The sequence below is a fragment of the Eretmochelys imbricata genome, chromosome 7, assembly GCF_965152235.1.
Source record: "Eretmochelys imbricata isolate rEreImb1 chromosome 7, rEreImb1.hap1, whole genome shotgun sequence".
NCBI lineage: Eukaryota > Metazoa > Chordata > Testudines > Cheloniidae > Eretmochelys > Eretmochelys imbricata.
Window position 1 is genome coordinate 56,544,634 of NC_135578.1, and position 27,555 is coordinate 56,572,188.

The window sequence follows — 27,555 nt, forward strand, 5'->3', positions numbered from 1 at the left end:
TAAAAAAAACCCAGGTTTCAGGTGGGAAAGCCCACAGAAGACTGAGGAATTTCAGAGGGACTTAACCAACCTACATGCATGGGCAACATGGTGGCTGACGAAATTCAGAATTGATAAATGCAAAGTTATGCACAATAGAGAAAAAAATAGTTTACACATATCTTATCAAATGAAGTGATTGTGTTGTCATTATTGACAGCTCAACAAAGATTTTGGCTTAGTGTGCAGCTGCAGTCAAGAAAACCACTCCAGATGTTAGGATTCAACAGGAATGGGATAGCGAATATTAGGGAATAGGTCATAATATAATGCAATAGTATACCTTCAACTCTATGTGTGCAGTCCTGGTCACCCCAGCTCATAAATGATAATGTAGAATTTGAGAGGGTGCAGAGAAAGGAAATGGGAATAACTAGGGGCTTGGAAAACACTCACATGGGGAGACTGAAGAGATTGACTGATTACCTTAGAAAGGAGGTGAATAAGAGAGGACCCATTCAAAGTATAAAACAATGAATGGTGTAGATGAGGTAGATCGAGAGCTTCTGTTCTCCCTTTCTCTCAACACAAGAACAAGGGGATATTTGATTAAATTGCCAGCTGTTACCCAATGCACAGGAAGTAATTTTTTGGGGAAATCTGGGCCTGGAAGTGTATTGGGATCACCCTGCAGTAGTAACCAAGGCTGGTGAGAGCCAGAGTGTGGCTGGCAGGCTGCAGTTACACACAGACACTCAGGGGCACTGGCATGCTGGAGTAATCCAGGTTGAGAGTTACAGCAGCAGGGCATTGCAAGGCACCGGAGGTTACAGGGCAGGTGATGATGCAGCTGCTCACTGGCCTGGATAGCACTCTGGAATGTTACAGAAGTGTCTATTATGAAGCTGTTAATGTGTCTGTCTTTCTTAGCAAGACCACCAACACACACCTGGGATTTATGGGCCAAGCCAATTGGGAGATATGAGCCAAATCCAATTAAGAAATTTTCCCAGAAGTCAACACTAGGGGAAGTTCTAAGCCCCATAACTTTAAAACTCTCTGATGTCCTCCCCCCCCACTTCCTACTACCCTCAGATGAGATGTACCATGTGACATTTCAGGAGCATTAGTTTTTGGAGAAACTTACATAGGCTAGGGAAACTGAACAATAGGCTTAAAATAGGTAAGGAAGTTTAAATTTTAAATACAGAGTGGGTTTTGCTGCTCCACATTTTGGGATAGGGTAGGAAGGGGGGTCTCTTATACAGTAGTTTCTTGTAGGGTCTCTTTGGGTAGTTTCTGGTATAATGTCATGATGCGAGGATCTAGGGTTATAGTCACAACTAGCTCACCTAAAAAGAAAAGGAGAACTTGTGGCACCTTAAAGACTAACCAATTTATTTGAGCATAAGCTTTCCTGAGCTACAGCTCACTTCATCAGATGCATACTGTGGAAAGTACAGAAGATCTTTTTATACACACAAACCATGAAAAAATGGGTGTTTACCACTACAAAAGGTTTTCTCTCCCCCCACCCTACTCTCCTGCTGGTAATAGCCAGCCCCGCCCCATGGTTCTGCTACGTGCACGCGCTGAGGGCAGCCCCTCGCTCCGTGCCCGCAGCGGCCCCGAGGAGCCGGCCCGCGCGCGGGGAGCGGGTGTGTTGCGCGGAGGCCGTTGTTGCCGCGCGCTGACGTTTGGCTCCCGTCCGCCACCGTAGGCGCGGCGCTTCCGGTGTGCGGCCGGATGACGTGGCCGGGGCAGCGGAAGCAGCGTCTCGTCGGTAGCGGCTGGGTCGGGTCCGGGCCGGGCAGAGCGAAGGCGGCTCGGGGGCAGCCTGGTGCTTGCGGTGGTGACGCGGAGGAGGCCGGCGGGGAGGATGGAGCTGCCCAGGCTGCTGCTGTGCGCGGCGTCCGCGGCGCTGCTGCTGTTGCGGGCCCGGGCCGACGAGCACGAGCACACGGTGAGGAGCCGGCTGGGCCCGCCCGCCTCGCCTCGTCTCGCCTCAGCGGGCGGGTCTCTGGTCCCCGGCGCGGCGGGTGCAGCACGGGGCGGTGCAGCCGTCACCCTTGGGGAGGGGGGGTGTTTATGGAGGGGGGCCCCTGAATACCCATCCCCCTGTGCGGGAGTGTGTGTGTGTGGGGGGGGCGTGTACACCTGTCCTGTGTGTGTGTGTGTGTTTATGGAGGGGGAGACTGTGAATACCCGTGGGGGTGGGAGTGTAGATCCGGCCCTGCACATCCGGGAGTGTGGGTGGGAGGGTCTGTCCCCTGTGGAGCGTGTGTTGTTTATACAGGAGGGGCTCTGAATACTGTTCCCTTGTGGGGGAGGGGAAGTGTAATATCTGGTCCCTAGTGTGGTTGTAGCAAGGAGGGTCTGTCCCATTCAGTAGGGTTGGAGCGTTGGGTGGCTGCTGAAGAGGTCAATCCTTCCTCTTAATAATACTTGGTGCCAATCGCCTCCACTCACCCCCACATCCCCAAAATGCTGTTTGAGGTTGTGGGCTGTGTGGTGACCCTGCTGTTTGATAGGGAATATGCTGCCTGAATAACAGCTAGTCTCATATCTGCCACTACCTAATCCAGTCATAGGTGCGCTGCACAGTAGCTGGCCATGCTCTGTACGACAGAATCCTCCTCTGGGGTGGGATGAGTGTGGGCTAAGTGGGACTAAATAGACTGGAAGAAGTCCTAGCTTCTGGTTAAGAATCTGTGCTCCTCAATTTCCCTGACTCCTTGCTTGCACTTTTTCTTCCACATGTGCACATTCCTGGTCATTTGGTACTGCTCCCTACACAGGTACACACTGGTTCTGATTCTGTGGCTTTGACAACTTCTCTGTGGTAGAAGACTAATGAAAATGACTCAATGTCTAGAAAACATGACCTATGAGGGAAGATTGAAAACACTGGGTTTGTTTAGTTTGGAGAAGAGAAGTCTGAGAGAGGACATAAGTTTTCAAATGCATACAAGGTTGTTACAAGGAGGAGGGAGAAAAATTGTTCTGCTTAACCTTTGAGGATCGGACAAGAAGCACAATGGGCTTAAATTGCAGCAAGGACAGTTTAGGTTGGACATTAGGAAAAACTTCCTAACTGTCTGGGTAGTTAACCACTGGAATAAATTGCCTAGGGAGGTAGTGGAATCGCCATCATTGCCTAACCTGCTCTTAAAAATCTCCAAACACTTGTCAGGGATGGTCTAATACTTAATCCTTCCTTGAGTGTAGGTGACTGGACTAGATGATCAATTCTGTGATTCTATGCTACACCTCTACCCTGACATAACGCGACCTGACATAACGCGGGTTTGCATACAACGTGGTAAAGCTCCCAACATGCTGCTCTGAGCAGCATGTTATGGGTGCTGGGTCGGAGCCGAGGGGTTGGATAAGGGGCAGAGGGTCTCGGGGGTGGTCAGGGGCTCCCACCCCACCCCCCCTGGGTCTGGGATGCAGGAGCTGTGGGGGGGCCACTTTTGGGGGCCCTGCAGTCCCAGAGTGGCTCGGGGGATTAGAGTGGCTCCAGCCCCAGCTGTGTCGCTGGGGGCTTGTGGGAAGGGATCCCCCCCGCACTCACCGGCATCGACGGAAGCAGAGCAGTCCGGCCCCAGCCCACTCCACTCCGCCAGCTCCCAGCCGCTGTGCTCTGCTTCCAGCTGCAGGTGAGTAGGGAGGGGCGTCCTTTCCCCAATCTCCCCGCACTCACCGGTGGCGGGAAGTGGAGCACAATGGCTGGGAGGTGGCGGAGTGGAGCGGGCTGGGGCTGCATTGCTCCACTTCCCGCTGCTGCCGGTGAGCGCCTGTCAGGGGGTGGAGGGGTGTGGATAGGGGTCGGAGCAGTAGGAGACAGGGAGCAGGAGGGTTGGGTAGGGGGTGGGGTCCTGGGGGTGATTAGGAATGGGGGTCTCTGGAGGGGGTGGTCAGGGAACAAGGAACGGGGGGGGGCCCAAGCAAGTTTGGTATAATGTGGTCTCACCTATAATGCGGTGAGACATTTTTTGTCTGCCGAGGACCACCGTTATATTGGGGTAGAGGTGTAGATACAACTTTCTTAGATTCAGACTGTGCCATATAACTAAAACATCATTTAGAAATAATTTTGCCATTGTCCCCTTTTTCGCCAAGAACAGGCCTGAAGTGGTCAATTTCAAGATTTAATTATCTAAATGTATTAGAGTAAGTGAAGAGAAATTGGGACGTAGTTCAGAAATTAAAATCTTGATGGTTTAAAGGCAAATATAGATTAAAAAGGTGTTGTGTTCAGATGAAGTTGCTGGAAAATAATTCAGTATTTAATTGTACATCTGTTCACTAACTTATATATGTTCTTTTACAGAGTCTTAATTTATACATCTGCTCTTTGCACACACTAGGACCTCTTGTACTGCTTGTCTGCCAGGTGTTTTTACAGTATCCTCTGATTCTACTTGAGGCAAGCTTAGATGGTATGGTAAAATACTTGTATAGCCTGCGTTGCCGCTGTTGCTAGTACTGGTGGAATTGCAGAGATACTAGATGAACGGTCTAAAAAGTGCTCATGTAGATTCACCCTCAGATTCTTCCATTATTGAGGAATACTCTGGGTATCTACTAGCATTGTGTTAATGTGGGAGAACCAGTAAGTGAAACTGAGTGCTGTATTTTAGTTGTCCAGACTGAATGAAGTGCAAAGTCTAAAAAAAGCAGCCTAAGTGATGAAATATAGCTAAATTGTAAATGTTTTTAAAAAATGTAACTACTAAAATGAATAAGGAAATTAGCCTGATGATGTGTTACAGCTCATAAATCTAAAACTTAAATTTATAATTTTTCCGTGATTTAGCTTAAATGTGCTTTCAAAATTGATACATAAAAAGAATATACTGTTGTAGATGACCAAGAATTGTTCAGTTCCCCCACTTACAAAATACATTCTCCAGCAACTAAAGTAAGCAATCTGTCTTAACAGTTCATGTCCCCAGAAGTGTAGGAATGATAGTAAATACAGGATTTCCACTCTTGTGACTAATTTGAATCCCCGTCTGAAGTTTTACCTACCATGGTAAATATTATTGTCCATGTGAGCACAATGTTTTTGGTACTTAAGTTAACTTTGGCTCATTATGTCTACAAGGGGCCAATAAAACTTGACTTAAATAAAACAGGCTAGAATGAATATATAACTGCCTCTTCTTCTGAAAATGTTTACAGATCCCTTTTCAAAGTAGGTGAAATTAACATTACAGAGCAAAGCTCAGGATGCTGAGCAATCTTCTCACTTTTGGGAAATGAAAGGGTAAGGCTGGGGCCTTGTTCATACTACGTACTAGCTAGAGTTGATGGGGCCTAGCATTCGGGGGGGGGGGGTTAAAGAGAGAGTGCTACTGGGCACAAATTTGCCCCCACCCAAAATACAAACTTTAAGTTGAAATCCCAGGTTTAATTTGTCATGAACATGAGCTGTGGAAGTTGGGCTTTAGAAACAATGCTTGATGTATATTGCATGTCCATGAGGCACTGAAAGAATTTGTAATTTAGGTTTCAGAGTAACAGCCATGTTAGTCTGTACTCGCAAAAAGAAAAGGAGTACTTGTGGCGCCTTAGAGACTAACCAATTTATTTGAGCATAAGCGTTCGTGAGCTACAGCTCACTATAAATTGGTTAGTCTCTAAGGTGCCACAAGTACTCCTTTTCTTTTTAGTAATTTAGGTTTGCCAAGCATTTTATTTGAATAATACTTTTGGTTTTTATGTCTCTCCTTTTATTGCTGTTCCCTCTGCTGCTTTCACTTCTTTGTCCTGGCAGTAAAAAGAAATGTTTATCCTTTTTTCTGAAATATTTTGTGCTGTTGCTTCAGAGAATGATATTCTGGTAAATTTCACTCTCAACATGGGAGTTAAAAAGCAACACATGAAGTATCTGAACGTGAACTAGGGAAATACAACCTAGATGGAGCTACTATAAGGTGGGTGCATAACTGGTTGGAAAACCGTTATCAGTAGTTAACAGTCAAGCTCGAAGGACATATTAAGCGGGGTCCCACAGGGATCAGTTCTGGTTCTGTTCAATACTTTCATTCATGATTTCGATAATGGCATAGAGAGTACACTTATAAAGTTTGTGGGCGATACCAAGCTGGGAGGGGTTGCAAGTGCTTTGGAGGATAGGATAAAGTTCAAAATGATCTGGACAAACTGGAAAAATGGTCTGAAGTAAATAGGATGAAATTCAATAAGGACGAATGCAAAGTACTCCACTTAGGAAGGACAATCAGTTGCACATACAAAATGGGAAATGACTGCCTAGGAAGGAGTACTGCAGAAAGGAAACTGGGGGGTCATAATAGATCACAAGCTAAATATGAGTGAACAGTGTAACAATGTTTGCTTTTTTCCCTAACATCACTGGGATGTATTAGCAGGAGTGTCATAAGCAAGACACAAGAAGTAATTCTTCCTCTCTATTCTGCACTGATTAGGCCTCAGTCTGGAATACTGTGTCCAGTTCTGGGTGCCACATTTCAGGAAAGATGTGGACAAACTGGAGAAAGTCCAGAGAAGAGCAACAAAAATGATGACTGGAAAACATGACCTGTGAGGGAAGATTGAAAAATTTAGGTTTGTTTAGTCTGGAAAAGAGAAGACTGAGAGAGGGTATAACAGTTTTTCAAGTACATAAAAGGTTGTTACAAAGAGGAGGGAGAAAAATTGTTGTTCTTAACCTCTGAGGATAGTACAAGAAGCAATGGGCTTAAATAGGAACAAGATGATTTAGGTTGGACATTAGGAAAAACTTCCTAACTGTCAGGGAGGTTAAGCGTGACAAGAAATTGCTTAGGGAAGTTGTGGAATCTCCACCACTGGAGATTTTAAGTGCAGGTCAGACAAACACCTGTCAGGGATGGTCTAGATCATAGGTCGGCAACCTTTTGGAAGTGGTGTGCCGAGTCTTCATTTATTCACTTTAATTTAAGGCTTTGCATTCCAGTAATACATTTTAACATTTTTTAGAAGGTCTCTCTCGCTAAGTGTATATATTATATAACTAAACTATTGTTCTATGTAAAGTAAACAAGGTTTTCAAAATGTTTAAGAAGCTTCATTTAAAATTAAATTAAAATACTGATCTTATGCTACCGGCCCGCTCAGCCCGCTGGCAGTCTGGGGTTCCGTTCACCTAGGCCGGCAGCAGGCTGAACGGGGCCTATGGCCGGGACCCCAGCTGGCAAGGGACCGGCAGCCAGAACCCCAGACTGGCAACGGGCTGGGTGGGGCCAGTGACCGGGACCCCAGACCAGCAGTGGGTTGAGTAGCTCAGCCCGCTACCGCTCAGCCCGCTGGCGGTTTGCGGTTCTGTCCACCGGCTCCTGCCAGCCAGGGACCCAGCTTCCCGCCCAGGATCCCGGCCTTGCCCACATAGAGTGGGTACCTACCTTCTCCCTGGTTCTAGCCCATTCTCTTCCTCTCTCTCTGCACTGAGCTGAGGGTGGGAGTGCACTGAACACAGGGCTGGGGATGAAGGAGCACGCTGGGGGTTGGGGTGCAGGGTCTGGCCAGGAGCTAGAATAAGGGAGGGGGCTGAGGGTTACGGCAGGAGGTTTGGGATTTGGAGTGCTTAAATGGGCAGCTCCCATTTGGTGAGAGGGGTACAAGAGCTCCCGTTTGGTGCGAGGGGTTGGGGTGGGAATGTGGGGGGTGCAAGAGTTAGGGCATGGGGTGTGTGTGGGGGTGTAGGAGTCAGGGCAGGGAGCTGGGGTGTGGGGGAGTGCAGGGGTCAGGGGAGAGGGCTGGGGGTGTGGGCTAGCATCGTGGGGGTGCTCCCAGTCCGCTGCCTAGAGCAGCTCATAGCAGGGGGCTGGAGGGGATATGCCCTGATTCCAACCCCCTTCCCCAATGCCTTGTCCCCACCTCCTCTCTGCCTCCTCCCTGGAGCAGCGAGCAGGCTGTGGCTCTGCTTCTCCCCCTCCCTTGCAATGGCTATCAGCGGATTGGTGGCCGGGAGGGGCAGGAATCCAGCATGCTGGGGGAAGAGGTGGGGGAGGGGGAACTTGCCTGCCCTGCAGCAGCAGCTGGCAGGACCAAGCTTCTTCACCCTGCCCCCACAGGGGCAGGTGGGGGGGGGGGGCGGGATTTTTAATAGCATGCTGCTGCCTGCCGGGATCCTGGCCGCTGGCCCTGCTCAGACCGCTGCCGGCCTGGGTTCGGCAGCGGGCTGAGCTGGGCTGGTGGCTGGGACCCGACAGGCAGCAGTGTGCCATTAAAAATCAGCTCACGTGCCATCTTTGGCACGCGTGCCATAGGTTGCCGACCCCTGCTATAGATAATATTTAGTCCTGCCATGAGTGCAGGGGACTGGACTAGGTGACCTTGCAAGGTCCTCTCCAGTCCTGTGATTCTATGAAGCATGTCCGGGGATGCATGCATCTGAAACATCGTGATTGGTTCTTGGATTAAAATACTTTTTATCCTATTGAATTATTGTGAGATAAGCTTCAGTAGCCCAACACTAACTCTCTGTGGCACTGACGCCTATCAGACAGATGTTTTCAGGTTAAAAAAAAAAATACTCGACACCTTTCTGCTGCACCCTTTTAATCAGTTGTTGTGTGGACTTCAGAAACATAAGATTAAGTAGCCTGCAGGCTAACCTTAGTAGGGTTACCATGCTAATTTTTCCACTCTTATGAAGGATCCCAAAGAGAGCTCTAAGCTTTGTCCCACTTGAAATGAGCTCTGTGGAAAGAAATGGATTGGCAGCGTACATACCATGTGCCTAAGAATGGTCTGGCTGTTGCTGTGTTTCTTTTTAGAGTATTTTCAACTTTATGCATTTATTTTATGTTGTTTGTTGCATCTGGCTTGAAAGTGGCACTTGAAACATTGTTGCCAACTGATGGAAATACTTCTAATCACCAGTCCATATTACAAATATAGCTGTAAACTGGATTGTTGGTGTGCCATGATCAGTGGTATCTTGGTAATGTCTTTATGTTAGTGTGGATATCGCAATTTGGTTCTAGCTCTAGTCAGTACAGCCTTGCTGGAGGACTACCCACAAAAAGTGTTAGAACTGCTAAAAAGTGGCAGTTTAGATGCCCCTATCCGTGATAGTCGTGCTAGGTAGAGCATGGTTATATTTTATTAATATTGTGTCAATTATGAAAAAAATTTCTAAAGCTTTAGTTTGTCAGAGATGGCACAGGCATAAGGGGACAGCTTGTGTTTATGGTGATACTTCTCTGGGCTGTTACTACATGTTTACGCAGTCGAAATAGATCGTTACATTCTCAACATAGTTACCGGAATTACAGAACTGTTGTCAAATGTGATACAGAAAATGCTATGAAACCAAATTTGTGACACTTAATTAAACTTGGTGTAAATTGGTATGCTTGCATCTCAAGAGTTTGGTGATAGGGTATTTAAAATTGTACATTTATGCAACCTTCTATAATATTCTAGACTGAAGTAGTGGACTTTGTGGATTGTGGCACCATCAAGATGTTTCTCATTCAGTCTTTGCTGATTCTAGTTTTAGAAATAGTCACATTTCTTATCTTAGTAGGATCCTTGGACCATATGTGCTGTATCATCTACTATGAAGCACAAAACATGAAATTGCCAATTATGCCAGTCCTGAAGATGCAACACTTCTTATTTGTTGGCTTTTTTTTTTTTTGGCTGCCTTCATGTTACATTCAACACCACCTATTTAACAGTTCTGTCTACTGTTATATTCTTTTTAGGACACAGGTGGCCATCATCTTGTAGCTGTAAGGCTGTCTTTCCAGTCGTTTTAAGGGACACATGTTTTTTGTACAAGGTGGGGTAGAAAGGGGATAAAGATTATGATGTAGGCATTGCTAAAATAGTGTTGTCCTTTGTGGCCACAAGATAAGTAATTTTTGTTGGTTTGAAGGAGCCCTGGAAGCTTGGCTAAAGCTTGTTTTCATAGCCAAATCTAAAATTTCATTTAAATAGACCAGTAAATTTGCTTATGTTTTTATTATAAACAGGAATTGCATCTTGGTAATGAAGTACAGTAACTCCTCACTTAAAGTCATCCCTGTTAACGTTGTTTCATTGCTTTGCTGATCAATTAGAGAACATGTTTGTTTAAAGTTGCGCAATGCTCCCTTATAACTGTGTTTAGCAGCTGCCTGCTTTGTCCACTGCTTGCAGGAAGAGCAGCCCCTTGGAGCTAGCTGGTGGGGGCTTGGAACCAGGGTGGACCGGCAGCCCCCTATCAGCTACCTGATCCCCTAAGTTCCCTGTGTGGGAGCTGCCCAGCAGGCTATCAATTGCGGGGCAGTTCATCTATCCCTCCCCCTGCTGCCGTGTGCTATCCTGCCCTCTGCCTTGGAGCTGCTCCCAGGAGCCTCCTGCTTCCTGTGCAAAGGGGGGGGGGGAGAAGAGGGGTGCTAATGTCAGGGTGTCCCCCCGCCCCCCACACTACTTTACTCCATTTCCATAAAGCAGGGTGGGGGACAGGACAGGGCTCAGGAGGGAGGGAACTTGCTGGCAGCAGCTACTGTCTTAACTTGCTGATCTACTTAAAAGGGCAGTGTACTTAGAGCGGTGTCAGCGTACTTAAAGGGGCAATTTGTGTGTGTGTGTGTGTGTGTCTGTCTCTCTCTCACACACACACACAGAGTGTGTCTCTGCCATGCTGTCTCCTCTCCCTCCATTCATGTTGTCTTGTAGAGTGTGAGGCTACATTAACAACGTGTTAACCCTTGAGAGCTCAGCGGAGTGCTAGTTCATCATTTTAGCAGTAAGGCATCCCCTGGGAAATATCCCACCCTCTGACTTCACCACCTCAACCAAGCTTCACAATCGTCATTGCTGTGTACAGTATTAAATTGTTTGTTTAAAACTTATGCTGTGTATATTTTATATATATATTAATTCTATACACACACACACACATACAGTCTTTTGTCAAAAAAAATGTCCCTGGAACCTAACCCCGCCTCCCATTTACATTAATTCTTATGGGGAAATTGGATTTGCTTAAAGTAGCATTTTTCAGGAACATAACTACAATGTTAAGTGAGGAGTTACTGTAACTATAGATTTTAAATTTAAGTAAAGTTATCACCTCATGTCCCCTGCTCCGATAATCATGACTGACCGCTGACTTGTTTCACCACTTTGCACAATTACTGCATTACTGCTTGTCACCCACAAGACTCATTAGAATTAATTTCTAGCTGAGGCAGAAATTTATTCCTTTGTAAAAATGTTTTTTTCGTATATTTAAACAAGACCGATCAAAACCCTTACCATCTTGTGTGCTGTGAGAACCAGAAGCTCTCTTTAGATAAATGTCTATCTGCTCTTACTTTCTCCTAGTTTTGTTGGCTTATCTTATTGTTGAGTTAGACTTTGACACTGTTGTTCTCACACACTTTACCTGATCACTGCTAACTCTTCACTGACTATTCTGTTTGTCCTCATAGGGAGCTCCTGATGCAGTCTTCATTTTTTTCTTCTCCAAATGCCTAAATCCAGCTGTCATTGAATCTTTTGTAGCTAAAGAGGAAATTGCTGTTTGAATAGCAGGAGACTGAAACTATCACATCCAGTTACATAATCTTACAGTACAAGTGATTTTAAGAAAAGACCATCTGGCTCCCCCATGGCATGCCTTATTCAATGCTGCTTTCGATACCCTAGCAGAAGTAAAAGGGACTTTGATTTGCTGTCTGGGTTTCTAAGATCATAGAGGATAGAACTGAGTAAATGAGCAGTTGCCAAATAGATTCTCTCATTCAGGACTCTGTTTGGTCACATCTGCTCAGAGTGTGAGGCTAATTAGAAAGCTTTGTGAGAAGATGTAGGTTTAGTGACTTCTATATATTGATGACATTGATTTAAAACTCAGTCTCTCAGACCTGTATGATGTGGCTGAATGACTTACCTAGTGCCTGAAATAATTTCTCCAAACTGAGGGAGTGCCTGCCACTTGTTACTTAGGTTTATAGCCTGGTACGTAGGTGTGAAGGGCGAATGGGTGTCATGTTGGTTTCTCATATGCTCCTTGATCTTCAGTGAGCAGACCTGAGTGTGTTTTTCTTCTGCACTTTGCAAGAAGGCTGCAAGCCTTTCTTTCAGACCAGGATCCAAACACGATTAACTGTACCTTTTGTTACCTTGACTCAGTTACTGAAGCGCACTTTGTGGTGCTACATCTTAAGACCCCTCAGTCTTCAGCTTGTGTGCCCTTCCCCTTTTTCCTCCTTTTGGGGGGTTCATTTGATTCATATGCTACTGGCATGGCATGGAGTAACAGATTGGTGGGTCTTAGGTGATACCATTCAATTCCAATCTATACTGCTGCCAAACTCGCCTTCCCTGTCCCTTCTAAGAGACCCTCATGATCCATTGCCTATGGTGGATTTTCTTGAGGAAGGGGGTATGGAAGAAATTCCAAGTCAGAACAAGGGAAAAAGATCTGTAACTCCTGACACTTCCATATATTGAAGGACAGCCTTTCTTCCATTGTATAGATCTAAGCAAGTTAAACAATGCCTCAGGACTTTCAAATCCCATATACTGTTTTTGGCTTCCATCACTAATCTTTCAATGCAAGACTTGTTCAGGACTTTTGACTTAAGAGCAGCCTGCTTCCACATAGTGTTCAGATACTCATCAGACACTCATGCTTCTGTGTAGGAAATAAACTTTATCAGTACAAGGTGCTGCCTGTCAGCCACTGTGTCTTCACAGTGTGTGGCCATGGATTTTATGAAGTAGTTTGGGAACTTAGTGACAATTGATGTATTCAGATTTTGGTTTGCCGTCTTTGAAATGTGTAGATGCTTTTAATAAAGCTTAACACAATGTTCCTACTTCTTCCCCATAATACTCTATTGTTTGGTTCTCTAGAAACAAATCTTAGGTGCCTTTAAAATTTTGCCAGTACACTTTGCTTCAGCTGCATCCTTTAGTAACTTCTTATTGTGCAGTAGCCTATACACAATTAGCATCACTTCTACATCACCATGGGAATTAATGAGTTTTGTCCAGGTTAAAACCTTTTTTAAGGAAAAGACCGACTCTTTAGATTTTGTTTTTTTAATGGTTGGACTAGTCACTCCAAAGTATTGACATGAACATATTTGAAAGGTTTTTTTTAATGCTAAAATATTAGGCTCTAATTTCATTCTGATTATAACTTTAACTGTTAATAGGGGAGTGAGAACATCCACGGTTATTATGCATATTAGGGAACAACAAGAAAATTAGGACTGTCTAGAAACCTATGGGTGGAATGATTAGAAAGACGGGTGTGGCTAATAAGTAGAATCAACAGCAGATAGTCAAATTCAGAGCTTTGTCAGAAGATCTGCATTTGTCCAGACAGCTCAGCATCCATTGAGGTTTTTTGCAGATTCAGAATGGTTTGTTTGATCATAACAGTGTCTGTGGTAAAAAAGCAAGTAAGTTGATTTATGACCTTAGATACTAACTGGATACATTTAAGAGTGGTAGGCCTGACTTATTAGTGGACTGGAGGCTCAATTATTGTCTTTGTCTGCAGAAATGGCAAGATTTCCTTTTTGTGTGCTTCTTAGGTTTGAAGAATAATTGTGTAGTATATTTTATTTCAGTGGGTTTTTTGGGTTGGAAGAAATAGCAATACAATTATTCACACACAAAGCGAGAGGTCCATCCCCCAAGGAACTTACAATCTAAGTTGAACATCCCATACAATTCATTGTAGGGATGTATTGCAAGGATGAAGCTAATAATAGTAAAAGACACTTTTAGATGCACTGTTTTTGTGTATAGCTTTATATATTTTTTTTTTTTGTGTAACGAGTGGTAGTTCTTCCTACTTCAAAAAATCAGTCTGTTTCCAAGCACCTAAATTCTCTAATACTTCTGTTGTGTGCTTAATTAAGGAGGGAACAGTTGGCTTGGCTTGTACTTGTAGTTGTCTTGGCTTCTTGGCAAGTCACACTTCATACTGTTGGGAGAATGGCAACTGTTATTTGTAAGATTGCTACACTGATACTTTATGGCACTGTATAAATAAATGGTGCTTTATGGGCAAGGTGTGATCTCTCCCCCAGAGGGTTTACAGTCCAAGGTACAAGAGAGTTAAGTTGCTCTCTTAGACAAGAGCTGCTCCTGTCTTCCGGGATGTTGGAGTTGTCCAGGTACCAGTTTGAGTGCTTCCTGTTTTTAGGGTTTGTTGGTAGTATAGCGAGGAAGTGTGATAAACATCTTACTGGAATGATTGAAGTTGTTGTCTTCTGATCATTTTGCTCTTGAAGACTCCAGGCTTAATTAAATATTGTGGGATAGGATATTATGGCTTTCTAATTATGAAGTTTTTTGAATGACGAGGAAGAGATGTATGTTTCATTGTGTTTTGGTGGAGATTATTTTTGCATCTTTGGTTCCTGCTAGATGAAAGTACTGATCAAAACTAGTTTTCTGATAGCAAGGTGGAGAGAGTGCTCGTAGCAAACACTATTACCAATAAACACACATCTGCTTTAAATAAAGTAATGAGTGACCAGGAAACTTGGTGGAATCTGATGCTCCATCTTTATCTCATCTCTTTCTGAGATGCAGGGGGAGTCTTTGTCTTTTAATATGCTTATTCAGTGGCCTAAGACTGAAACTGATAACTCATTTCACAATAAGAACAGGAGTACTTGTGGCACCTTAGAGACTAACAAATTTATTTGAGCATAAGCTTTCGTGGGCTAAAACCCACTTCATCGGATGCATGCAGTGGAAAATACATTAGGAAGAGAGAGATATATATATATATATATATATATATATATACACACACACACACACGCACGGAGAACGTGAAACAATGGGTGTTATCATACACACTATATCGAGAGTGATCAGTTAAGGTGAGCTATTACCAGCAGGAGAGAAGAAAAAAAACTTTGGTAGTGATAATCAAGATGGGCCATTTCCAGCAGTTGACAAGAACGTGTGAGGAACAGTAGGGGGAAAAAATAAATATGGGGAAATAGTTTTACTTTGTCTAATGACACATCCACTCCCAGTCTTTATTCAAGCCTAATTTAATGGTGTCCAGTTTGCAAATTAATTCCAATTCAGCAGTCTCTTGTTGGAGTCTGTTTTTGAAGTTTTTTTTGTTGTAATATTGCTGCTGAATTGGAATTAATTTGCAAACTGGACACCATTAAATTAGGCTTGAATAAAGGCTGGGAGTGGATGTGTCATTACACTAAGTAAAACTATTTCCCCATGTTTATACTTGCATATAGTATACAGTTGATTTAATACATTTTAAAGGTGACCTGGAATGCTTCCAAAAAGTCTAGAGGTCACCATTCAGTAACAAACTGCCTGCAAATAAGTACATTATTAAAATGGGAGTTAATTTTTTTCCCTTTTCACTCTTTGTTGAAGACAAGAGTTCAGAAGTTTAAGAAAATTAACATAATCCACTCCTGAAAAAGAATACTACTCTGTTTACAAGTCAGCATGTCATCAGCAGTTGCATGAGAGAAACAGTACTGAACTTGGATCTTGAAAGGTAATGCTTGAGTACTTGAACATTTACTCAAAAACCACTAGCTGGAGGAAGGTACAAAAGTCAAGTCAAGCATTACAAAAGGAGAGAAAGATGGGGATATAGCCCCCAATCTGCCAGCAGCATCAGGAACGTGGTAAGGAGCCTAATGCTCACTTCAGTTGTTGAGTGCTATACTTCCCACCTTCCCTCAGCTTTCTGCAAGGATGGATTGTTAATGCTGTGCCAGTATAACCTTTCAAGTTGCTGGTAGAGAGCGGGGAACCTCTTCTGGCTTTCTCTCACATGTTGTATGGTTTTTCTTTGCTCCCTCCTCATTTCTCCTTCCCCATCCCTAAAATCTCCTGTGTACCTCTGCCACTTCCCAAGTAAAGTGAAACTGACAAGTAGCTGGTTAGTGTTATTGCTGGACATGCAGTAGTGAAGCTGACCAGATATTTATCATTGATTGCTGCAGATGTAATACAAAAGAATACAAGGCTTTCCATTTTATGCAGCTTTGACTTGTTAATAAAGTGGCATGATGGAACGAAAGTATTCAATCTTTTCTCAAAACACGGTGACTTAAATGCATAAATCAGAATAAAACATATTTTTAAGCACTCGTGACTCAAGCACTCTACATGTGGGTTTGTAGTTAATTCTTTCTAGGCCCAACTAGCCGTATGGTAGTTAACTATTCATAATTATTGTGTTTAAGGACTTTTGTTCATTTGTTGAAATGAAAAATGTCTAACTCTCATCTACCAGTTACTTTGACTGCACAATAAAAAATGCACTTATGACTAATTGACATTTGATTCCCCTTTCCACTCAAAGTAACATAAATATTTGTTCCATTTGTGCACATCTCAGCCTTGTGAGAACACTTCATTCTTGCATATTTATGGGGCCTGAATTTTAGCTCTTAAATAGGATTGAAAATGGGATTTGCCATGTGCAAATACAATTATATACACCTATTCCTGGCTTGAAAACCGGATCCACGTGGTTAGGTGAATTGATGATATAATCATCAATATATTGAAGTTTGGAGAAAAGGCTAGAGGTAAACTATTTTAGTCCTGTGAAGACTGTTAAAAGCACAATAAAAAAATAGTCTAGGTTAGCATTTTACCGAGTGATAACTTAAACACGTTTGAGTCTTATTTTTGTGAGTCCATCCCAATATCTGACCATTACTGGAAACATTTATCTGAGGAGTGCATATATTAAGAGTATTGGAATTATTATGATAGAGCTTGAAAAAACTTTAGACAGCTACTGGCTGGGGTACTACATTTACTGACCAGAGGTAGCTACAAGAGGTGAGGTTTTAATTGCTTTTACAGAGAAGTCCAGAGCAAAACCCTGTTGAGAGGGCTACCCTCATTGCTACTTCTAGTTATTAAGATGGAGGGTACTTGTGTTCTACCAAGGTACAATTTATGCACCCTGTATGCAGTCTTTGGTAAATTTATACAGTTGCAGATAAAAAAGATAAAGGAGTTTATCTTTAATGCTTTTTGTAAGTTACTATGCTTCCAATTTCTGGGAGTGTTACCTGTGAAGGGCCACTGATGCTTCGTACCCTCATGCCAAATATTTGTTTAAATGCCTAAGAGGAGCAGGCATAGATTTCTCCTTTTCTCTCCCCCCTTCCCCCAAATATTTGTCCTATGTGATGCTCTTTTAGTTGTCTAATTCAAAGAGCAGATGGTGTTGGACCCCTCCTTTCTGAACTCCACAAATGTACCATTGCCTCTCTAAATAACATGAAGAATGGATGTGCTTAATTTTCCTGAGGTAGACTTCTCATGTGTTTCAATATGTTTTCTTTTAGTACCAAGGTAAAGAAGAAGTCGTTCTTTGGATGAATACAGTAGGACCTTATCACAATCGCCAAGAGACATACAAATACTTCTCTCTTCCCTTTTGCGTGGGATCAAAAAAAAGCATCAGTCATTATCATGAAACACTAGGAGAAGCACTTCAAGGAGTTGAATTGGAATTTAGTGGTCTGGACATTAAATTTAAAGGTAAGCATTCTAAGATATATTAAAAAATCCCCTACATTGAATCTCTGAATTAAAAACTCCTGGGTAAGAAACACCTTCAGTTCCCTTGACTAGTAGATTTCTTATTGCTGATCACAACTCTGTATGAAAACAGAGGCCTTTATTACAAATGGTCTCTTAAACACTGAATTTCTTTCTCTCTCATTCATCCTTAAAGATATTTCCTTGCAGCAGTTAATAAACTTTTGTGGTAACTGGTTATGGCCATTCAAATGTTGAATGTGGACAGGATTGAAGAAAATCAAAGAATGCTCAGTATGAAAGTAGAGTATATTGCTTTTATTTTTGAAGGTTAAAAAGTTTTCAAAATATAATAGTGCAGCTCTTAATTTATGTAGAGAGTACATATAAAATGACTGCCCGATACCACATATTGGCACAGGTAGATATCAGAGGGGCTTATCTTTGCTTTTCTGTATTATTGAAAACAGGGCAACTCAGACATACGAGATATTTAGCCATATATCCTCTTTAGAAAAACTTAGTGTAGAATATAAACAATGTATTGAGGTTGATTTTGAAGGAAAACTTGTTTTGTGGAACAGAGCATATTCTGTGGCTTTAATCTTACTCTTTAAACTTGTGTGTGTTCTGGTAATACTGTTCCTACTGGTGTGTAAAATTGGAATTATGGTGTTGCTGTTTTTACTGTTGGGGTAGACATGAGCTGTGGACCTCTTCCAAACCCTCTTCAGCATAATAAAGGAAGAACTTGTAAGTGAGAATGTGGGTACTACTGTGACTAGATTTTTTTCAAGTATGCTGAGCACATGCAGCTCCTCATGCAGCTGCTGGGGTGGTGCAGCACTTTTGAAAGTCCTGCCCAAAATTAATGTTGTTGACTATTCTATCCATCTTGTTTAATCTTCCAGTTGTAAAAGCTTCACTACTGATTTTTTTTTTTTTGCCCAGTATTTTTATAAAAGTAAAAGTTGATAAAACACAAAATTGAAAAACCAAAAAAGTGAGAGGTCTACTTTCTATAACAATTCAGACTGAAAGCACTGCTACCATTAATTTTCCTTATATAGGCAATGTTTGAACCTTTATTGCATATAAAGTTAAAAATAAATTGGAATTGGGTTTAGGGGAGGGAAATGACATGAAGTTCCACAGTTAAGATTGATCACTTTCCAGTTAAATTAATAGAAAGAAATAATGGGACTACTACATTTAAAATAATGATCAACAGGATAATTAATGTCTTACTGCCTCTTCTGAATGATATTGTATGAACTCCTAGCTTCTACAGTGAATCTCTAAAACTAAATGTGAAATTGCACAATACATGGGTTACATGTAACCTGTGTTGAAGACTGTTAAAGTGAGCTACAAAACTGACTTAACTTGTTTCAGAGTAACAGCTGTGTTAGTCTGTATTCGCAAAAAGAAAAGGAGTACTTGTGGCACCTTAGAGACTAACCAATCGCTTTGGATAGGCTATTACCAGTAGGAGATTTCCACAGTATGCATCCGATGAAGTGAGCTGTAGCGCACGAAAGCTCATGCTCAAATAAATTGGTTAGTCTCTAAGGTGCCACAAGTATTCCTTTTCTTTTTGACTTAACTTGGTAGAAGTTCCACTTTGAAAAGGTTTTTTGTAGTCTTTTGTAAAACTGATCATTGCTGATGGTAAAATCTTTATCTACAGAGACACAAAGCACAATGAAGTTACTTAAGAAAAATAATAGAAAACGTGTACTATTAATTAACAGTAGATCATTGGTCTTTTAAAGTCCTTTCAATATCAGGAATTTTTTTTTTTTTTTTGGAAAATCATTTGCTGAGGCAGGTCAGTTTTTTAGCATAGCTACTCTTAACTTGTCTGGTAAATCTTCATAACTTATGAAGAGTTTACAGAGCAGCTTGGTCTGATAAGCTAAGCAATACAGATGAGCATGCATGGTTTAAGTTTCAAAGCATTTTATTGACTAGTGAGAAACTGCTATGAGTCTGCTTGAAAAATGTCCTCAATTTCTCCCTAGAGGACTAAGCATACCAGCAAAAAGCAGATATAGATGGGAATATGGAGGGTGCACGTGAGGTCCAGAGGCAGCATACTGCTGAGGAGGCTAGCCCCACAAGTGCTGGGAGGGGAGAAGTTACAAGGATTTCTGTTGGGTCATTATCATTAGGCCATGCTGTGATGGCTCCATTTTCATAATGGATTTCTTGCTTTCATATGGCTGGAAAATAGAGGCTCTCTTCTGCTTCCTTTGGCTGTTGGAAAGGAGGAGTTTTCTTGTGCACTCTCCTGAGGGTCAGGTAGGGAAAGGATTCTACTATTCAAACTTTCCACCACAGCATCATGGCTGGGAATGGTCTCTACTGCTCTCTCCAGTTCTTCTGCAGTTGCTTAGAACTTTCCCAAGAAGAAGCCTGAGACTCAGAGGAGTGTTCACACTTTCACTTGCTACTCTTCATAATACTGTACTAGCAAAACTGACTGTTCACTCAGCATAGTCTTGTCACGTGTCAGCAGCCACAGACGCACTTGGAAAGATAACACTGCATTGGTTTAGGTTCACTTGGTGTTTGAAGATTATGATTAGCCCACGAGGGCTAGAAACTCCAGTATTAAAACATTAAGAATCTGAAAGTGAAACTGACTTTATAGTTACTTTTGTTCGCCAAGCTGAAAATGCAATACGTCAATAAAGCAAAAAGTGGACTTACACTATTAAGATTGAAATATTAAGGTGCCAGTGGTTATTTGCAATTTTAGTTGAGTGTCTCTTTAAGAAGAGATAAAATGCAAGATGGAGTACAGTGTCCCAAAATCTTGACTATTGCCAAAATCTAATTGAAGCTCCCAAGGCTATGTAAAGGCCTTTACGTAAACTGATCTATTTCCTTGGAGTTTCTAGCAGAAGCAGTGAATCCCCAAAATATAGCTTAACTTACTGTCTGCTTCACTACTTGACTGCTCATTTCTGCACTTGTGAATTTATAAATTAGCTGCCATTGTTTGATGGCAGTCACTGGCACAGGTAGTAAGGGTCACTTAACATAGGGAACACACCATCAGGGCCTCGTTCACCTTCACATCTACCAATGTGATATATGCCATCGTGTGCCAGTAATGCCCCTCTGCCATGTACATTGACCATACTGGACAGTCTCTATGCAAAAGAATAAATGGACACAAATCAGACATCAAGAATTATAACGCTCAAAAACCAGTCAGAGAACACTTCAACCTCCCTGGACACTCAATTACAGACCTAAAAGTGGCAATTCTTCAACAACAAAAACTTCAAAACCAGACTCCAATGAGAAACTGCAGAACTGGAATTAATTTGCAAACTGGACACCATCAAATTAGGCCTGAATAAAGACTGGGAGTGGATGTGTCATTACGCAAACTAAAAACTATTTCCCCATGCTGATTTCCCCCCCCTCCCCACTGTTACTCAACCTTCTTGTCAACTGTTTGAAATGGGCCATCCTGATTACCACTATAAAAGTGATTTTTCCTCCTGCTGATAATAGCCCACTGTAATTGATTTGTCTCGTTAGAGTTGGTAAGGCAACCCTCATCTTTTCATGTTCTCTCTCTCTCTCTCTCTGTGTGTGTATGTGTGTGTGTGTGTGTGTGTGTGTATATATATATATATACACACACATATATACACACACAATCTCCTACTATATTTTCTACTCCATGCATCTGATGAAGTGGGTTTTAGCCCAAATGAATTTGTTAGCCTCTAAGGTGCCACAAGTACTCCTCATTCTTTTAACATAGTCAGACTTAACCTAGGGAGCGGAAACCACTACCATTTCCTCTGTCAGGTAAGGTAGCTCTTACTTCCCTGGCTGATAAAAGGGGAAAAAGACAGATTAGGCTTTTCCTTTTCAGTGGGTTAAACACTAGTTATTTACTAAGCCACTTTGGTAGGAAACACTAGTGGAAATGGGTGGATAAAAGCAGTCGTTTTCAAACCTTTTTTTCTGGTGATCCAGTTGAAGAAAATTGTTGATGTCCACGACCCAACGGAGCTGGGGATGAGGGGGTTGGTATGTGGGAAGGGCTCAGGGCTGGGGCAGAGGATTGGGGTGCGGGGTGGGGCTGGGAATGAGGGGTTCAGAGTGTGAGGGGGGGCTCTGGGCTGGGCTGGAGGTGCATGCTCTGTGGTGGGGATGAGGGATTTGGGGTGCAGGAGGGGGGTTCCGGGTTTGGGGGGGGGCTCAGAGCTGGGGCAGGAGTTTGGGGTGTGGGAAGGAGTCAGGACTCTGGGCAGGGGATGCAGGCTCTGGAGTGAGGCCGGGGATGAAAGATTTGGGGTTCAGGGTAGGGCAGGGGATCAGGGTGCGGGCTTACTTCGGGCAACTCCCAGTTAGTGGCGGTGCTGAGGCAGGCTTTCTGCCTGTCCCTGTGCCATGGACCGTGTTGCTCCCCAGAAGTGGCAAGCAGCAGGTCTGGCTCCTAGGCGGAGACGTGCAAGTGACTCCATGCTGCTCTCACCTGCAGGCACTGCTCCTCCCCTCCTCTCCCCCCAGCTCCTATTGGCCGAGAACTACCAATGGGAGTGTGGAGCTCTGTGTTGTGTCATCTTCCTTCCTTCCTCCCCCCACCACCACCTAGGAGCTGGACCTGCTGCTGGCTGCTTCCGGGGCGCAGCGCAGTGTCGGCACAGGCGGGGACTAGCCTGCCTCAGGCTGGCAGCACTGCCGACGGGACTTTTAGCGGCCCGGTCGGTTGTGCTGACCAGAGCTGCTGTGACCCAGTACTAAATTGAAAACCGCTGGATAAAAGGATGGTCTATCCTTTAGGTAAGACTTGGAAAGATGATTGTTGTGACTTGGGGGTGGAGGGGGAAGGTAGTTAGTTACAACTCATTCTCTGCACATGCCAAAAAGAGTTCCTAGAGTAAGAGAATTCTGATATTTAAGATAAACCTTGCAAAGGACACAGAGGTCTAAGAAACAGCGGTCCCCCTGGTACTTTCAGGAGCCCCACTCTCTAGGATCACTAAACCAAATAAGATGATGACATGAAATCTTATTCTTTGCTATGTAAGCTCTTTTCCTCTGCCCCTCCATAATACTAAAGAAGGGACACGTGCTTAAAAGAAATAATGTTCTGACTTTAGCTAGATAATCTGAAACATTCCTAATATTTCCCTTTAAAATTGCTAAAACAGATGTACTGGGATCTTGCATTCATTATTATGAACTTCATGTGACTTGGACTTGAAAAATCTATTTAAGGCTGGTCAGTGGAAAGCTGTCTTTGAGTGTGGAGATCTATACCATCAACTTCTGTGGAAAAGAAGTTTTGCTTAACAGGCAGAATGTTTTAAGATGGTGAAAACCTACCATACCAAAGGCAGACCTAGGGAGTTTTGTCTTTCTGAATCTGCAGACAGAACTCCAGTGTTGCTGCTGCTTATATATCCTTAAGCTGCTGCAAAATGAAGTTAATTAGTCATAATTGCTGCTATTTATAACCCTAAAGGCAATAGTGAGGGTGTCAAAAATCATGTTATTTTTATGCTACTGCTTGAGAGAGCTCTGAGCGGCAGCAGAGGGCATACAGAAAAGTTTGGGACTATTGTAGAATAGAGGAATCCTCTTTTTCAGAGCAACCAAGAGTTTTTAGAATCAATAGGGTAGTGAAAATTCTCACCCCTTGCAGTACCCAGAAGGCTTTAGAGGGGAGGAAGTTGGCAAAGCTCTTTCTTCCTTCTGTCAACTAAGGGGTGTGTGTGATGCTTAATTCAGATATCTAGCAGGCAGAACCGAATACAAAAGATGGACCATTCTTCAACACAACCCAGTCCCCCAAACCTGTTCCACTATCTTGGTTAAAGTTGCAATAGCCTTCCCTCTTCCAGCAGTTGGGGATAATGGGTTGAGGTTCTGGGTAGCCAAATGTCTCCAAAATAAGACTCTCTATTTCCTAATCTTACAAAGTGAAAAACAATGAGGGGCATTGTGTCAGGGCAGGGGTAAACCCCTTTAAGGCCCTGCCATAATGCTGGCTGCAGCCTGCTCTTTGGCCAGGAGTAGAGAGACTGGTATACAGCAGGGAGCCTAGCTGCAAGCCCTAATGAGGGCTGGCTCAGAGTAACATGCTGAGCTAAGTACTGACAGCTGGGCTGAGGCACGAGAGGGCTATAAAAGCCCTGGGCAAACCTCAGTGGGGGGGCTAGCCTGGGAGGAGACAGGAGGGTAGTATCATGGTCTCCTTACCAAAGAAGGAAGCCTCAAAAGCCAGGAGACCCTGGGGAGGGTCTGGGGGGCACTAGCTGTTGGGGGATCTGGGAACTGCATGAACACTGTAAATAAAGACACTTGGGTGATCCAGCAAAAGAAGGTGTGGAAGATTCTTTATTATACAGTACCAGCCTAAACACAGGGTGCAGGCTCAAGAGGGAGGAAGCCTGTGGAGACCTGGTGACAGGCATAAATGGCAAAATGTAATTAGATTTTATAACTTTCAGTTTTAACAATTTAAAGCATTGTTGCTAACACAAGGAAAGACACTTATGTGTTAACGTGATTTTTAAATTGACCCTATCCTTTAGACGAATCTGCTGATACCAGTCAGTGATACTGGCAACCACCCTAGAAAACAATCCTTTTGTTACTAATTTACTATATTTACAGATCATGGATTTTACTAAATATGAATGAAAACAATATTTTATCTGACTAATTTTCTGTGTCATCCCCGTTAGCAAGAGCACACCATAGATATGGGAACAGCTTGAAAAAGAAGTCAGTTTGTGTGACTTGGTGGTTACCAGTACAGGTGGGGATTTTCTTCTTTCTCTATCTCAGGCAGGCACATGAGAATATTTGTGCCCTTTCATTGTGTATTCTACTTTCCCTTTTTTCCCTCACGCTGTTTCTTGACTTCCAGAAGATTAGCCATACACCAAGTCAGTTACTGATGCTCTTCTCTGTCATCTCAGGTTTTTTGGTCGGTCAGGATGGCTCTTCTATTTTCATGACTATGGGAACAGCAGTGGGTTGTTTTGTGGTCTATCAGACTGTTGCTTCCATCATAAATGTTTCTGTGTAGTATGAGAACAGAAACTTTTCCTGTTGGAATGGAAGTAGTGGCTTCAGTAACCTTAGAAGTTTTTTTTTTTAATAGTAGGGAAAACAGCTTTGCCAAGGGAAGGAAATGGGCTCTTTCAACCACCCAGTATTTCAGCCTGCCGAGATTAGGAGTTCTTTCCCATAGAGACATAAAAAGGGCTATAAAGCCTGACTCCCACCATCATTGCCAGGGTTAATCAGGCTGGTTTAGACCTGGGTCATTGTGTCCCTATGTAGGGAAGTCCCTTCTATTCTTGAGTCTAGTCCCCTGCTTTCGCAGGCAACCCTGTCACAGAATTTTGTTTATAAACTTTCCAAGCTCCATCTTAAAACTTGCATGGTTTGCCCCCACTACTCCTATTGGAAAGCTGTTCCAGAACCTCCTTGATAGTTAGAAACCTTCTTCTAATTTCTAAATGTATTCATGGCCAGTTTATGCTGATTTGTTCTTGTGCCAACATTCTTTGCATGTCATACTCTTCCCATCCTCAAGAAAGCTGGATATGCAGGTTGAACAATCCATTTGTTTCTGTCCTTTGTCCCGTTTAGAGATCTCTTTATAGTCAAAAATCTTATTTGATCATTGCAGAACCTTCTCTTTCCCTATTATATCTCTGAAGAAATGGGCTCAGAATCAGGATCTGGTGCCTTCACATAAGTCTTTCTCAGAGGTCTCTGAATACCTTCTCGGACATTTCTGTAAATGCTTTAGTATTGGAGGAAGAGACTTGCTGCAGTGTCCTTCCCTCTCCTCCTTTTAATGGAGAAGAATCAGGAAAAGGTATTTCCCAGATGTGTCAGGGGTGCAACAACTTGTGGACGGGGATTGTAAGTCTCCAAATGTACAGATTTATTTCCTGAATAAATGTGAAAAATGTATGAGTGAAGAAAACTCACTAGGCTAGCTCCCTCTAATACAGATTCAGCAGTGCTGTGACAGCCTATCTGAGATCCTTTACACTGGAAAATAGGGCTTTTCAGAACATGCTTTGAGCTAGGAACAGCTCACATTCAATAACTGTTCATCCAGTTTCTTCACTCTGTTTCTAGACCAGTTTCTTCACTCTGTGTTTTTCCGATCTCTCTGTTCATCATGGGATGGGGTTTTTCATCCTAATTAAAATGGCTGCCTTTCTAAAGGTGTGTGCAGGTGCTGATACTGTGGAGATGAGCCTTGCATAAATGGCTAGATTTTTCTGAACTTCACCCTCTCAGGTGTCTTTAACACGAAAACTCTTCCTACTAATACCACAATTGCAGATATTTAAGTCCTTGACTTATCCACCCCATTCTGTCTGATATTCAGCTCCTCTGAATCCCATTTTCAGAACTGTCCCTTTGGTTCTGTTTTGAAAAGACCAAACATCCCCAAGCTAACGAGAAGTCAGAAAGGAAATAATGTGCTTTCTCTCTACTTTGAGATTGCTTTGGCTTAGGGTGGAGGGCAGAAGAGTTGTCCAGTTCAGGACAGTGTGGTTTTATATCATATAATCATATATCATATAATCATGAAGTGAGCTGTAGCTCACGAAAGCTCATGCTCAAATAAATTGGTTAGTCTCTAAGGTGCCACAAGTACTCCTTTTCTTTTTGCGAATACAGACTAACACGGCTGTTACTCTGAAATTAGACTTTTGGAGCCTGGTCATTAATGAGCAAGGGAGAGGGTGTGTATTTAAAGCTAGATAGCTATTCTGGAATAACTTCCTGAGCAGGCAAGCCCTGAGGCAGACATTGCTATACTAGTTCCTGTTAATTAACATTTTAAAGTGTTCCTTCACAACCACAAGGTAGTGCTTCGGTTCTGAAATACAACTAAATAACAGAGTCAAGAAGGACAATTATATGCATCAATTTACATGGCTATACTTTAGTAATCTTGCTTATGCATTGTCTGAGTTAATCACTGTATTCAGATGTTTATCATTTGATTAAAAACAAAACTAGTATCTGTGTGTGTACAAATATTGTAATGGACTTGCAGATTCCTGGCATTTACCTTTTCACACATTTAAAGGTTTGTCTTATAGCAGACAAAGGCCAGGGAGTTCAGAGTTATATTTGAATCTGGTGGTGTTGCTGAGCTATGGATATTAGTTAAACCCACTTATGCCTATGCTGAGTTTGAGCCTATATTTTTCTGGGGCATATTCATATTTTCTGGTTGGCAGGATTTCACCGTAACCCTTTTTAAAGTCAGCTTGGCATAAATTAGAAAAAGCAGTTAGAGTCCCTACGCTTTGGATTTGTCACTAAGGGGGGAATTACATTTTTTCCAAAATAAAACATCATTGGACTTGCTGTGTTGTTGCCATTCTTTGACCATTTTATACTTAACAAGAATCATAATGTTCTACTAATAGATGCTTTTGTTGTGATCTCTGAGCAATTGTTAAACACACACGGGTCAAATTTGGCCTAAAATTACCCTTCAGAAAGGTAAGGACCAACAGAAATGTTTCTGTGAATTAAAAATGAGAACTGAATGGGATCCATTTAAAAAAACAAACAGAACTTTGTGTGTGCCATTTCAGCATCACATTGTGCCAGGCATGAGAACCTGATAGTTAAATGGCCTAAAACTGATCTCAAAGTGGTCTGTCACCCAGAGCTCTTGGTAGCCATTTGCAGAGTGCTGACTGGGTGAATGGCGTTGAAGTTGTTGTTTCCAACTACCAGTTAATTTTAGCTGCGCTAAAATAATGTTAACTTCCTAACACCTTCTTTATGTAAGCAAGAACTCTTTACCACGGGGGGATGATGATGATGATTGATATTTATATTGCAGTAGCATCTAGAGGATGCAGGACAAGGTCTCATTGTGCTAGGCATAGTGCAAACAGTGACAGTTCCTGCCCCAAAGAGCTTAGAACCTCAGGCTGGAAACGGGAAGTGTCCTCACTGCCCAGAGTTGGATGAGGAGTTCGTTTGTGAGCTTATCTCCATTAG

The 27,555-nt window shown here is 42.8% G+C and overlaps 1 protein-coding gene across 2 annotated transcripts in view; it reads left to right on the forward strand.

Annotated features, from left to right (window-relative positions):
* The first annotated feature begins 1,735 nt into the window (after positions 1-1,735).
* TM9SF3 (transmembrane 9 superfamily member 3) overlaps positions 1,736-27,555 on the forward strand; it is an 83,661-nt gene continuing 57,841 nt past the window's right edge. Inside the window, exons 1-2 of one of the 2 annotated variants that reach the window (XM_077821176.1) lie at positions 1,736-1,942; positions 17,319-17,514. In XM_077821176.1, coding sequence (XP_077677302.1) covers positions 1,859-1,942; positions 17,319-17,514 — 280 coding nt within the window. In that variant the 5' untranslated portion in view covers positions 1,736-1,858. Of the gene's footprint in view, positions 1,943-6,553; positions 6,577-17,318; positions 17,515-27,555 lie in introns of those variants that run through there. The other variant, XM_077821177.1, reaches the window with a different exon arrangement.